At 42.8% G+C, this 13,488-nt stretch overlaps 1 protein-coding gene across 1 annotated transcript; it reads left to right on the forward strand.

The window, feature by feature from the left end:
* Positions 1–9,365: 9,365 nt before the first annotated feature.
* LOC102156095 (SREBP regulating gene protein-like) lies at positions 9,366–9,800 on the forward strand. The gene has a single exon (XM_038570203.1). It carries the CDS (start codon positions 9,366–9,368, stop codon positions 9,798–9,800), a length of 435 nt encoding a protein of 144 aa, XP_038426131.1.
* Positions 9,801–13,488: the final 3,688 nt, after the last annotated feature.

Raw genomic sequence — 13,488 nt, forward strand, 5'->3', positions numbered from 1 at the left:
TACCTTCCCCAGAAGAATAATGTGAGGGTTAAACAAGATCATGTGTACAAACCACAGTGTCAGGTGATACAAAAGGAGTAGGCAATGAATGGGAGCCATCATTAATAATAAAAAGAACAGTTATAGGGACATAATTGTCAAAATAGTACAGAGATGAGAAGTAAAGTCTGTTTATTTACTTCTCTTGGTACCTAAAGAGTTCTGTGTCATGAGCTCTTAAAAAAAAAAATTATATATATATATATATATATATATATATATATATATATATATATATATCTTTCAGGATATATAGCTTTCAGGTAGTGGTAAGCATGGTTAAAATAAATCAAGAAAAGGGTAACTAGGAGTGCCAGAGACTGGGTATGGGGATATCATTTCAAACAGGGTGGTCAGGAAAGACCTTAATGAGAAGATGACATCAGAGTGAAGATGACATCTGAGGAAGTGGAGAGTGTGAGCCATATAGGGAACTCTGGAGGAAAGCATTCCAGGCAGAGAATGGCAAGTGTACAAAAGTCCTGAAGTAGAAGTGAATTCTGGTGAAGAGACCATTGTGGCTGGAGCCAAGTGAAGGAAGGGAAAAGTAGTAACTCTTGACATTAGTTTTGAGTAGGAACATGGCTTGCTATGTTAAAAGGTTCACCGTGGCTGCTGTGTTATGAATAGGTTGTAAAAGATCCAGTTGAAAGAAAGGAGATGAGGTCTAAAGTCACTTCAACAATCCAGGTAAAAGATTATATAGTGGCTCAGACCACGACAGTAGTAGCAGAGATGGTGAGAAAAGGCTGGATTCTGTGTGTATTTTTTTGTTAAGATTTTGTTTTAGGTATAATCTCTACACCCAATGTGAGGCTTGAACTCATAACAAGGGTATCAAAAGTCACATGCTCTACTGACTGAGCCAGCCAGGTGCCCCTATATGTATTTTTAAGATAGATTCAACGGTATTTGGTGACAGACTGGATTGAGTATAAGAGAAAGAGAGGCATCAGGGATGACTGCATGGTTCACAGCCCAAGTAACAGGAAGAATAAAGCTGTCATTAACTGAAATGAACAAAACAGCAGGCTGAGCAGGTTTGGGGGTGGTAGGTGAAGTGGTAAGTTTCAGACATTCCAAGTTTTGAGATACCTATTAAAATCCAAGTGGAGATGCCAATTAGATAGTTGGATATACAAATATGAAGTTCAAGGGAGAAGTCTGGAGTGGAGTAAATGAGAGTTGTCAGCTTTGAATGGTGTTTAAAGCCATGAAGCACTCTGAGAATAAATACAGACAGAAAAGAGGCCCAAGGACTAAGTCCAATGGATTGAGTCTGGAGACATGAGGGGGAGCCTGCAAATTTGACTGAGAAGTGGCCAGTGAATTAGAAGAAAAACCAGAGGCTTATCCTAGAACTTGAGTTTCTCGCTGAGGAGGAAATGATCTACTGAGTCAAATGCTGCCTATACAGCAAGTAGTATGGGAGGACTGAGAGTTGGCTGTTGGAGTTAGCAACACGGAGGTCCCCAATGACCCTGATAAGAGAAACTTTGGTGGTGCGATAGACATGGGAGTCCAACTGGAATGAGTTCATGAGAGAATGAAAAGAGAGGAGAGGAGCTCTTTTGGAGAGTTTTACTGTCAAGGAGAGCAGAAAAATGAGGCAGGAGGGAAAGTGAAAATCAAGGGGAAAAGTTTAATGGGAGAAATTGTATCACATTGATGGGAATGTTCTTTTTGGGAGCAGGGGAGGGGAGAGGAGGAATAATAACGCAAGAGAGAGGGAGGAGAATTGCTGGGACTCATCCTTGAGTAAATGAGAAAGGATGGGAGCAGGTACACAGATGGAGGAGCTGGTCTCAGATAGCAGCATGGGCACTTCAGTCCTCTTCACAGAAGGGAAGACAGACAGACAGAATTGGAAAGGGGGGGCAGGAAAGGAAAGAGAGGGGGAATTTCTGATGGCTTTTGTTTTCTCCACGAAACAGGAAGCAGGTTGATCAGTGGAGAATAAGAATGGGGAGAGAGCGTTGAAAGTTGGGAGAGAGAGAGGAAAGGTAAGAAACAGTTGCCTAGGATAGTGAATGGTCTGGAACAATGTGGCAAGATTGCCAGCCATCACTGAGGTCTCAGTGAAGTCATGAATTTATAGGGAGCCTAGGAAACATGATTGAGTATTTTTCCTGATTAAGTTCAGCTGCAGAGGTGTGGGCAGAGTAGTAAGAAAGCTGGAATCGCCAGGACTGGGACTTGGCCAGGTAAGTACCATGAAGAGAGAGAGGCAAAGGAGTCAAGGCTAAATGTAAGAGAGTGATTACAATGATGGACCGCGGAATGTAGTGTGAGAAAAACAAGTAAGGGCATGAGAGAATGTAAGGGGCAGTGAACGAGGGATTGAATTAGGAGACCATGTGTCCCAGTGTGGTTGAAGAATTACTGGTTTGGGGTAGTAGAAAGAGATAGAGCTGGAAAGATAGAATTTAGTGATTGAGAAGTGGGATGCTGGAATTTGAGATTGAAATATTTCAGAAATTGAATAAGACATCTAAGGATGTATTATGGGCCAAATTGTGTCCTCTCAAAATTCATCAGGTTGCAGCACTAAGCCTTATAACCTCAGGATGTGACTATATTTAAAGTGGCAATTAAGTTAAACCTGGGCTGGTAGGGTGGATCCTAATCCAATCTGACTGGTGTCCTTACAAGAAGAGGAAATTTGAACACGTAAGGAGAGATCTAGTATGACCTGCGCACAGAGAAAAGGCCTCTGTGCGACACAAGAAGGCAGCCATCTGTAAGCCAATGAGAGAGGTCTCAAGAGAAACCAAATCTGCCAACCTCTTGATCTTGGACGTGGAGCTTCCATTACTTTTCAGAAATAAATTTATATTGTTAAACCCCTAGTCTGTGGTATTTTGTTAGAGCAGCTCCAGCAGACTAACACAAGGCATGGCCCTGAGAGGGAGAGGCGAGGGAGGGTGGGAGGCAAGAGGATGGGAAACGAGAATTGAGAGGGTTCAGTTGAGATTTTACAAACGTTTTTATCGCTAATGCTTTGTACTTTGAAGGAGAGTGACTGAATATTTTTTGTTAAAGTTTACAGAGAGTGCAGTCATTGAGGATTTTCCATCTTCTCTCAGTGCTATGGCTTCCAGTAAATTTCAGTGTCAGTGAGATGAGCAATCAGGGTGTCCCTCCAAGTAATCATGGTGAACTGATACCTAATGAGTATCTTTTTTTTGTGCTAGAAACCGAGCTGGAAGCTTTCACATGCCTCAAAACAAAAAATGAGTTCAATGACACTGTGGTGAAAGCGTTATTAATCTCGTTATGTATGCGGAAAAAAATGGAACTAAGAAAAAACTTTCAACTTGTCCAAGAACTAGAAGTTAAATCCAAGACTTTTATATTCTTTGGACTCCTCAACTGCCCTCACCTGATACACTTCTATGTATCAATCCCCTCTTCTTCATTGCAAATAGGTTTTGAATGTGGATATTCTGATTCCTTGGCAGTGGCTGCCTACAATGTTATTTTCAAGGCACACCGGTTTCAGTGGGAGAGATACCAGGCCAGATAGGTTAACTAGAGAGATTATTGCTGTCTGCTATGGAGATAGGGTCAGGGGAGGGTAACATGCGTGGCTAATACTCCCCAGTCTTAAATGACCCCAGAAAGGTGTCTCTAATGATGCTTTTACATCACACATAGTTGTGAAGACTTGAGGAGGTCCAGGGACAATTGTCACTTGGAAGATCGCTCAGTAAGGATGACAGAAGTAAATGAAAAGGATATGACAGGCTGGAAAACTTGATACAATTGTGAAAAGGGGAGTTGTGTAATGTCCTGATTTTGGTTATCCCATTAATGAAAATATCTAATGAAGTCTCCCCAGATAAGTAAAAAAAAAAAAAAAAGAAAGAATTTTACTTAATTCCATTTCTATGAAGACTCTTTTTTTAACTTGCATCTCGAAAAAAATATGTGAACTCATAGAAAAGATTCCTGAAGCCATTTGTCTCCAGTAAACTCCCAAATTTCTTGCCAATGAATTCTTACTAAATCAGGATTTTCTTGCTGGTCCTCCAGGAACTGGAAAGAGTCACTGGGCTGCTGTGCTTATTGGCTCCTTTTGGCCTTGGCTTCCTGTTCTCAACAGCAGAGCTGAGGAAATCCGCAGGATGCTTGCTACCAGGGGACGAGATGACTCAGAAGGAAACACTCCACCTAAAATAGTCTTGATGTGCAGCCTCTGAGTCACTTTGGAATCAAAGTTAATGTGTGATCCTGGAATTAATCCCACAGGTGATGAGAAGTGGAGAAGAAGGAAGTATCTGAAGAAGTTTATCCAAAGGAAAATTTGCCACAAAGATGAAAATTTAACTGCAGAAGAGGCTACTATTCAGGGAGAAATTTCATCCTGGAAGTTCAAAATGGAGGAATAGTGATTTTCTCTAGTGACCATGGGCATAAAACATTAGTCGAGATCCAATCCAGGGACCCACCGGATGTGGATATTTCCTTAAAAACACATTAAGAAAACAGCAGTAGAACAGCTGTGTAAACAAAAATGGACCATTGGTTGCAGTTGCCTTGAGTTTTGTCTTTATAATTCTCTCTCAAGAATCATCTGGCCAAAATGCTTATGGTGCTGCTAGACTCTATGTTTTTCTCTAATTAATGGTTAACATCTAGTATTTCACCTACTGAGAGAGGGGAAGGAGTATACAATTCATATTTAAAGCCCTCCAAGCAATATTCTGTATTTGGAATGGCCTCAAACTTTTGTTTTACTTGCCTTCTTCTCTCTTCATCCTGGCTCTGGCCCTCAGAGTCCTCTTATTTATTGCAGCTCTTCACAATGAGAGACTAAGGAACTATATTCCATTATTTTTTCTTTAAATGTGTATTGAGCAATTACCATCTAGCAGAAAGGCAAAGAACACCCATTTTTTGGCCCTAGAGGTCCTCAGATTCTAATTGGGGACATAGGAAAGTTCAACAAAAGTTTTGTAATACAAAATGTCAAATGTCCAATAGATTTAACCACAGGCTTCTTGGAAGTACAGCAAGGCAGAGGGAACTTGAATGGAGCTGGGGACTCATGGGAGATTTCTTAGAAGGCCAGAGTCATCAAAGTGAAGAAGCAGGGCAAATCGAGACTCAATCAAAGTTAAACATTCACTATTGAACATTGCAAAACTACGAATACAGGGGCATGTGGGTGGCTCAGTGGTTGAGCATCTGCCTTCAGCTCATGGTCCTGAGGTTGAGTCCTGCATTAGGCTCCCCATAGGAAGTCTGTTTCTCCCTCTGCCTGTGTCTCTCTGCCTCCCTCTCTGTGTCTCTCATGAATAAATAAATAAAATCTTTAAAAATAAAAAACTATGAATATAGAGAATATTAGACAATATTAGAAAACATTTTAAATTTACTTTGGGTAAAGTAGTGTTGTAATGAAGGAAGTTGTTCTAATTTTTAGGAGACACATGCACTTGAAATGTAATTAGGAAATGGTTTATCAAAAGGAGAAGGAGGAGGAAAAGGAGAAAGAGAAGCAGAAGAAGAAAAGAAGAAGGAGGAGGGGGAGAAAAATGAATGGATGGTAGGTAGATAAGGGAGTCAAACATATCAAAACGTCAATAATTGTTGAATCTGGATTGTTCGTTGCACTAGTTTTTCAACTTTGTTGAGTTTTTGAAAATTTTCATACAAAATAGTTGGAGAAAACGTACCCCTGTATAGTTGCATAATTGCCAACACTACCCAAAATGCAGACAGAGTATTCATGCTGGGAATTCAACATAGAAAATAAATGCTCTGCCCAAACAACTGCATTAGGCTACACAGAAGTACTGAGTTGGGAAAGAGAGGCCCAGTCTGCAATATAGAGCCAGTGTCCAGATGCCTGGTGGGAATGAATGTGGTGGGGAGGGTGGGTGAGGAAGGAGCTCAGAGCTTGAGGAGCTTTGTGCGTGTCAAGCTGAAGAGTTCAGACTTTATCCTGAGGAAGTCAGAGCCACTTAAGAGTGGAGGGCATTTTAGAGTAAAGCTCAGTTGAAGGATGGATCAGAGTTTGGAAGGCTTGAGCTAAGAGATCATTGTAGAGACAAGTGCAGTCGTTCCATCAGAAATAAAGATGGCCAAGTGTTGGGGAGGATGCAAAGCAAGCCGCTTTGAAAAAGAGTTTGGCAGTCTCTTACAAAGTTAAATATATTATACCATACAACCCAACAATTTCACTACTAGGCATTTACTCAAGAAAACAAAAATCTTAAGTCCACCCAAAGACTTTGACAGGAATGTTTAGAGCAGCATTATTCATAATCACTAAAGTTGGAAGTATTTTTAAAAAGGTTTTATTTATTGATTCATGAGAGACACAGAGAGGCAGAGACATAGGCAGAGGAGAAGCAGGCTCCTCTGCAGGGAGCCCGATGTGGGACTTGATCCCAGGACACGGGGATCATGACCTGAGCCAAAGGCAGACGCTCAGCCACTGAACCACTCAAGAGCCCCAAATTGGAAGTATTGACTAGTAAATGGATAAAGTGTACATTCATAAATAGGATGGGGTGCGATAAAAAGGAACGACCTACTGATACTATAACATGGATGAATTTCAAAAGCCTTATGCTATGGGAAAGAAGCCAAACCACACACTGTATGATTCTCTGGATATGACTTTCCGAAAAAGACAAAATTAGTGGCATAGAAATTGGACCAGTGGTTACCAAGTACTGGGATATGGGGAGGATTTGCCTACAAAGGGGCATGTGGAACTTTCTGGGGTAATAGGGAAATATTTTATATAGTATTTTTACCATGGTGGTGGTTCTACAGCTGCATACATTTATCAATACTGTGCACCAACAAAGGGTGAATTTCACTATACAGAAATTGGGTATCTCAATATACCTCACTTCAAAGGAAAGCTGAATGGATAGAGAGTAGGATAAGGAAAAGTGAAAGATGGTTTGGTAATCAAGAAAACAGATGCAAGAAGTGGAAATGTCAGAGGATAGCACCTGATAACAGTCAGTGAACTACTTCAAGAAAGAATGATCAATCAAGTTATATGGAGGAGTAATTCAGAATGTATTAAAATATTTTGTTCTATTTTTATGTTCCTTCTTTAGCATCCAGTTTGGCACAAGTACGAGGAAACTGTTATTAACTTTATTTTTTTTAAATTTATTTTTTATTGGTGTTCAATTTACTAACATACAGAATAACCCCCAGTGCCCGTCACCCATTCACTCCCACCCCCCGCCCTCCTCCCCTTCTACCACCCCTAGTTCGTTTCCCAGAGTTAGCAGTCTTTACGTTCTGTCTCCCTTTCTGATATTTCCCACACATTTCTTCCCCCTTCCCTTATATTCCCTTTCACTATTATTTATATTCCCCAAATGAATGAGAACATACACTGTTTGTCCTTCTCCGACTGGCTTACTTCACTCAGCATAATACCCTCCAGTTCCATCCACGTTGAAGCAAATGGTGGGTATTTGTCATTTCTAATAGCTGAGTAATATTCCATTGTATACATAAACCACATCTTCTTTATCCATTCATCTTTCGTTGGACACCGAGGCTCCTTCCACAGTTTGGCTATCGTGGCCATTGCTGCTATAAACATCGGGGTGCAGGTGTCCCGGCATTTCATTGCATTTGTCTCTTTGGGGTAAATCCCCAACAGTGCAATTGCTGGGTCGTAGGGCAGGTATATTTTTAACTGTTTGAGGAACCTCCACACAGTTTTCCAGAGTGGCTGCACCAGTTCACATTCCCACCAACAGTGTATGAGGGTTCCCTTTTCTCCGCATCCTCTCCAACATTGGTTGTTTCCTGTCTTGTTAATTTTCCCCCTTCTCACTGGTGTGAGGTGGGATCTCATTGTGGTTTTGATTTGTATTTCCCTGATGGCAAGTGATGCAGAGCATTTTCTCATGTGCATGTTGGCCATGTCTATGTCTTCCTCTGTGAGATTTCTGTTCATGTCTTTTGCCCATTTCATGATTGGATTGTTTGTTTCTTTGGTGTTGAGTTTGATAAGTTCTTTATAGATCTTGGAAACTAGCCCTTTATCTGATACATAATTTGCAAATATCTTCTCCCATTCTGTAGGTTGTCTTTGAGTTTTGTTGACTGTATCCTTTGCTGTGCAAAAGCTTCTTATCTTGATGAAGTCCCAATAGTTCATTTTTGCTTTTGTTTCTTTTGCCTTCGTGGATGTATCTTGCAAGAAGTTACTATGGCCGAGTTCAAAAAGGGTGTTGCCTGTGTTCTTCTCTAGGATTTTGATGGAATCTTGTCTCACATTTAGATCTTTCATCCACTTTGAGTTTATCTTTGTGTATGTTATTAACTTTAAAAAGTAGATTCTCAAGAAGAAATTTATATTCTGGGGACTTAGAAAGTGTGTGTGTGTGTGTGTTTGTGTGTGTGTGTGTGTGTATGCATGGGCATTCCTGTCTCGAAATATCTGATAATAATCTTTGGGTTATGTTTTTCACTGATTTTACATGGTTTTTAAAATTTATTCAAGTGTGTGTGTGAGAGAGTGATCTAGTAGCAGGAAGGAGCAGAGGGAGAGGGGCAAGCAGACTCTGTGCTGAGCTCAGGGCCCAACATGGGGTTGGTCCATCGGGGGGATGGCCCAGGACCCTGACGTCCTGACTTGAGCCAAAATCAAGAGTTGCAGCCTTAACCAACAGACCCACCCAGGGGGTCTTATTTTACATGTTTTTTAGACAATTAAAATGTATGCAAAATGCCTTCTTAATCCTAATTAGTAAAAAACACTATTTTTTTTTTAATGAAGAATGCCTATAATATGGTGGAAGCAGTAAGCGTGGAGATAGTTTGGAGAGCATTTAAGAAGGTAGACTCTTTTCCAGGAAGGGATTTTTCAGGTAAGATAGGCTTGCACATGGGCATATGGCCCTGTTGCATAAAAATACTACTATAGTATTTGTGGGGAGCAAAGAGTGGGAACAATCTAATTTTCCATTAGTAGGAAACTAGTTAAATAAATTATGGTACATCTATACAATAGAATACTACACAGCTGTTAAAAATGAGAAAAATCTATGTGTGCTGATACACAATAATGGCCAAATTTAAAAAAAAAAACAAGAATATTGTGCAGAATATTACTAATAATACAACAAAAGAGATGTGATACGTGCACACACGCACACACAGTGCATAGCCACAGAAAACCTCTGGAAGACTATGACCAGAGGCTGTTTTGTCAGGGTCCCTTCAGGACACAGAAGTTAGACAATAATTTGACTAGCGAAGGCTTACTATGAAGAGTGGTTGGAGGCCACCAGACACCGGCTGGGCCGGAGGCCACGGGGCCAGCGCCCCGTACCATGACCTTGGCCTCCAGGGTACAGCGTGGGCTCCTCCAGAAGAGGGGTGCGCTCGCTCTGGTCTTCGGGCTCCTGCTCATCTACTTCCTCCCCAGCACCTGCAGGCAGGGGGAGAGGGCAACGAGAGATCGGAATCTCCTCCAGGTTGGACACGGTGACACCCCAGCCTGCGGAGAGTGCAGATGCGGTCAGTGTGTGGGCAAGGGCAGGCCGGCCTGGCCCCCGGGGTGGAACCCCCACCCGAGCTCCATTTGCACCTCAGCTGCTGCAGCGCTTCCAAGGACCGTGTGCCCTACTGCCCTCAGCCCAGCCTGTGACTTCTGTGACTTCCCCAGCCAGGCAGCCCTGACGTTCCAGAACCTACTCGTGGCCAACCAGGATCACTTTGAATTGTGTTTGGCCAAATGCAGGACCTCATCCCAGGTTCCCAAGTAGCTGATACTGCCTGTTGACTTGATCTAGTCATCATGACAAGGGGGAAAAAACAAAAAAAAATTAAATGTCAGGAGGATCCAGCCCTCTCCCCACCCACTACCCCCAAGAGGAAGGACCCAGGGCCATTTTGCAGTGGGTTGCATGGTGGCTGCCCAAAAGGATGTTCACATCCTGACCCCTTGGAATCTGTGAATATGAGGCTATTTAGAAAAAGTGTCTTTGCAGATGGAGTTAAGTTCAGGATCTTGAAATGCGATCACCTTGGATTACCTGGGTGGGCCCTAAATCCAATGACAAAAGCTCCTGTGAAACCCACAGTAGAGGAGCACACAGGGGAAGGCCATGGAGACAGAGGCAGCCAGAAATCCGGGGATGCTGACAGCCACCAGGAGCTTGAAGAGGCAAAGAACGAAGTCTCTCCTCCTCTGGAGGAAGCACAGCCCTACCAGCAGCTTGACTTTGGATATCCGACCTCCAGAGATGAGAGAAGAAATTCCCGTTGTGTTCAGCCACCAAGTTTGTGGCGATTTGTTTGGCAGCCCTGGAAAACTGCTTAAACATTTCTTCATGCATTAATGAAAAAGGGGCCAAGTTTAAGGAACAACAACAAAGGATATCGGAGAAGCCAGTAGGATTTAAGTGACAAGTTGTGTTTAATGAGCCCCGTACCACAGGCCAGGTGCCTGCATCAGTTAAAACGTGATAGAAATTCAGACCCAGCAAGATGAACCCCAGAGCTTAGGTCTGTACTTTTAGGAAAGAGTGAAAACTGTATCTCATGGAAAGGAACCTAGGAAGGGGATGAGAAAAGTTAGCAAAATCGGGGGTAATTTGAGAGAGATTTGGAGGCCGGCTGCCATGGAGGTGAGGTATGAGTTTGTAAGTTTTGTTTTACACTATAAATAGAATTTTGAGAAACTTGGCAAAATTTTAAAGGGCTCTCCAGTTAAAAAAAATTTTTTTTTTGATGTGAGATTGTGCTGAAACTTGCACACATGGTACTTTTGCTTTATACGGGTTACATTTTCACGTGGTTGTCATCCATTCATTGAGCTCCATTTGGCTTTTGTGCCACCATCTTTGTGTGCTTAGTGCTGGGCAGACCTGCACATAAGTGAGAACCAGACTCTGCCTTGGGAGGCTCAACTCATCCTGGTTCGGCAGACAAAGATTGTTGAGTTTGGACACCATTCTATGGGCAGTGGGAGTTTGTATGCAGGGGGGACAAAGCTGAGAGAGAGCGAGAACTAGTTCTGTGTTCCCCAGGCTGCTGAGCCTTCTGGATCTGTAAATCCCCATCCCGGAGCTTTAGTGGGCTGTTGGCTAAGAGGGTAAACTGATCCTTGCTAGCCCACTGAAGATGAAAGAGCTACTTCATTCAGGTAGCACAATGAGATTAAAAGTATTTTCTCTAGGGCTTTTTTTTTTTTAATAGGTGGAAGGGTGTCTAGGGAGTGGGAAATGGGAGGTAGCGTGCTTGATTTGCTTTCCTTTAGTCTTATCTCCTTGATGGCCCCTCCTGAACCCAGTCATAGGGTTAGTCTTGACTTCCAGAAAATATTTGCTTTAACCATATGGGCAAAACCAGATTCTAGTCAACTTTGAGATTCCAGGGAAATCATATTTGATGTGATAGGGCAGCTCTGTAGTTACTGGAACTCCCAGGAGGAACACACATTCCTATGGTCAGAAGGGACCTCTGGAAACCCTTGGAGAGACATTAACTTGGAGACTGTAGTGTTTTCTCTGTCACTCCAGTGCAGCCAGGTAGTCTATGGTGTTGGAGAAGGTTGTTGATCGTTCAGCTGAGCACCAGCTGAAGAAGTTGGCCAGCTTTAGAGGCCACGGTATATGAAAACAGTAGATGTTTAAGTACTGGACTCAAGCTTGGGGCAGAGAGGCACTTAGGAGCAGGGGCTTACTGATCGGACTCCAGTTCCACACTGGGAGAAGAATGGCAGGTGAAAGCCTGCCTGGTGCGTAATGTTCACTTGTCCTGTCTTTTCTCTCATTATCATGCTATTATTGTTATTTTTACTAGTCTGCTGGGTGCCTACAGTTGAATTCGCATAACACAATTGAATACATTATATGACTACACTTAAAATGGGACTTTTTCTTGAAATGACTTGCTTTTCAATATGAGTTGCACCCACCTGACTGCTGAAACAGGGCTTTATGGAAAACAGCATTTTCCTCTCTGATCCTTTCTGAGAATAAAATTTAGCCAGCTGAGTTGTCCATGTAGCTCTGCCAAGGGACTGCATCTTCCAGCCAAGTTGGGCCACGTCCACAGTGATCTGGAAATCAATTTTCTGAATAAATCACAAAATTGTTCCTGAAAAAAAAAAGTTGTTATTTACAGGGAATTTACTGAGTGAGAATAAGGGAACTCTGTGAAGAACACATTAGGGCTGAGAAAGAGTATCCAAGAAAGGAATGAACTTGAGGGGCCTCTGGGTGGCTCAGACGTTGAGTGTCTGCCTCTGGCTCAGGTGGTGATCCTGGGATCCTGGGATCGAGTCCTACATTGGGCTCCCCACAGGGAGCCTGCTTCTCCCTCTGCCTGTGTCTCTGCCTCTCTCTGTGTCTCTCATGAATAAATAAATAAAATCTTTAAAAAAAAGTGGGGAGGGGGTGAATGAACTTGAAAGGTGGAGTCTCAAGGCTGGATCCAGATGTCCTTGGAGAGGGAGAAGCCATCTTCCCACCATGGTGTAGCATTTTGCTGGGTTGCCTCAAGTCAGAGCTGGTCCATGGTTGACAGGTGACAGATGAGAAGCTGGAAATACCCCAGTGAGGAACCAATAGTCTGAGGTTGGTGGAAAAGAAATTACTTCTTGGGGCTGCTGATGGAATTATCTGGGAAACCGCCATGGAGAGTGCTGTTAAACTTGGTGGGAAGCTGGCTGGGCCCCTGGCTGACCACAGTGGAAACCCTCCGGGAAGCTGCTTACAGGAGTGCTGCTGAGTTGGCCCTGGGGAAGCCAGCTGGGGCCCCCACCATCATTGGGTTTCCCACACACCTGCTCAGCACCACAGGCACAAAAACAGAAAGCCCACCAGAACCAGGAAGAGAAGCTCATCTTTCCTCTAGTGTCCCACCAGTGTCCTCTACTAGCAAAGCTTCACACTGTGTCAGGGAGCAAGGAAAGACGCTTCATTTATCAGAAGCAGAGAGATGAACAGGAGGAGGGGGCTGGAAGGCAATGAATTCCTAAATGCCACAACTGGTACCAGGCTTATCTGGGGAGAAAAACTTGCTCATGAGGCTCAGATGTGAGAGAGAAACTCACTTTCCCCTGCAAATCTTTGTACTGCTTGATTTGGGGGAGGGACATTGAGAAATTTCTTTAATACATTACTCTGAGTTTCATACTATAAACTAATAATGCTGTTGATGATGGTGATAGGCCAGCCATTGTTCTAAATGCTTCAGCTACTCACATAATCTCTCCCCAATCTTTCCCTTTTTTATTATTATTTTTTTTGTTTTTTTCCCCCTTTTTATATTATTAAGCCAAATTTTTACACCTGAAGAAACTGAGGCACGAAGAGATGAAGTAACTGCCCAAGATTAGCTGGCAAGTGACTGAGCTACTAACTGGTAATGTGGCTACAGGACCTGTGTTCTTACCCACTATACTCTATTAACTTCTCACAACTATCAGGGTTTACTGTGGCATGA

This window comes from Canis lupus, chromosome 23 (genome assembly GCF_011100685.1).
Source record: "Canis lupus familiaris isolate Mischka breed German Shepherd chromosome 23, alternate assembly UU_Cfam_GSD_1.0, whole genome shotgun sequence".
In the NCBI taxonomy this organism is placed as follows: Eukaryota; Metazoa; Chordata; class Mammalia; order Carnivora; family Canidae; genus Canis; species Canis lupus.

Bases quoted from the DNA above. Each gene is read 5' to 3' on its own strand.
- LOC102156095 (XM_038570203.1), top strand. From the start codon at position 9,366: ATGACCTTGGCCTCCAGGGTACAGCGTGGGCTCCTCCAGAAGAGGGGT.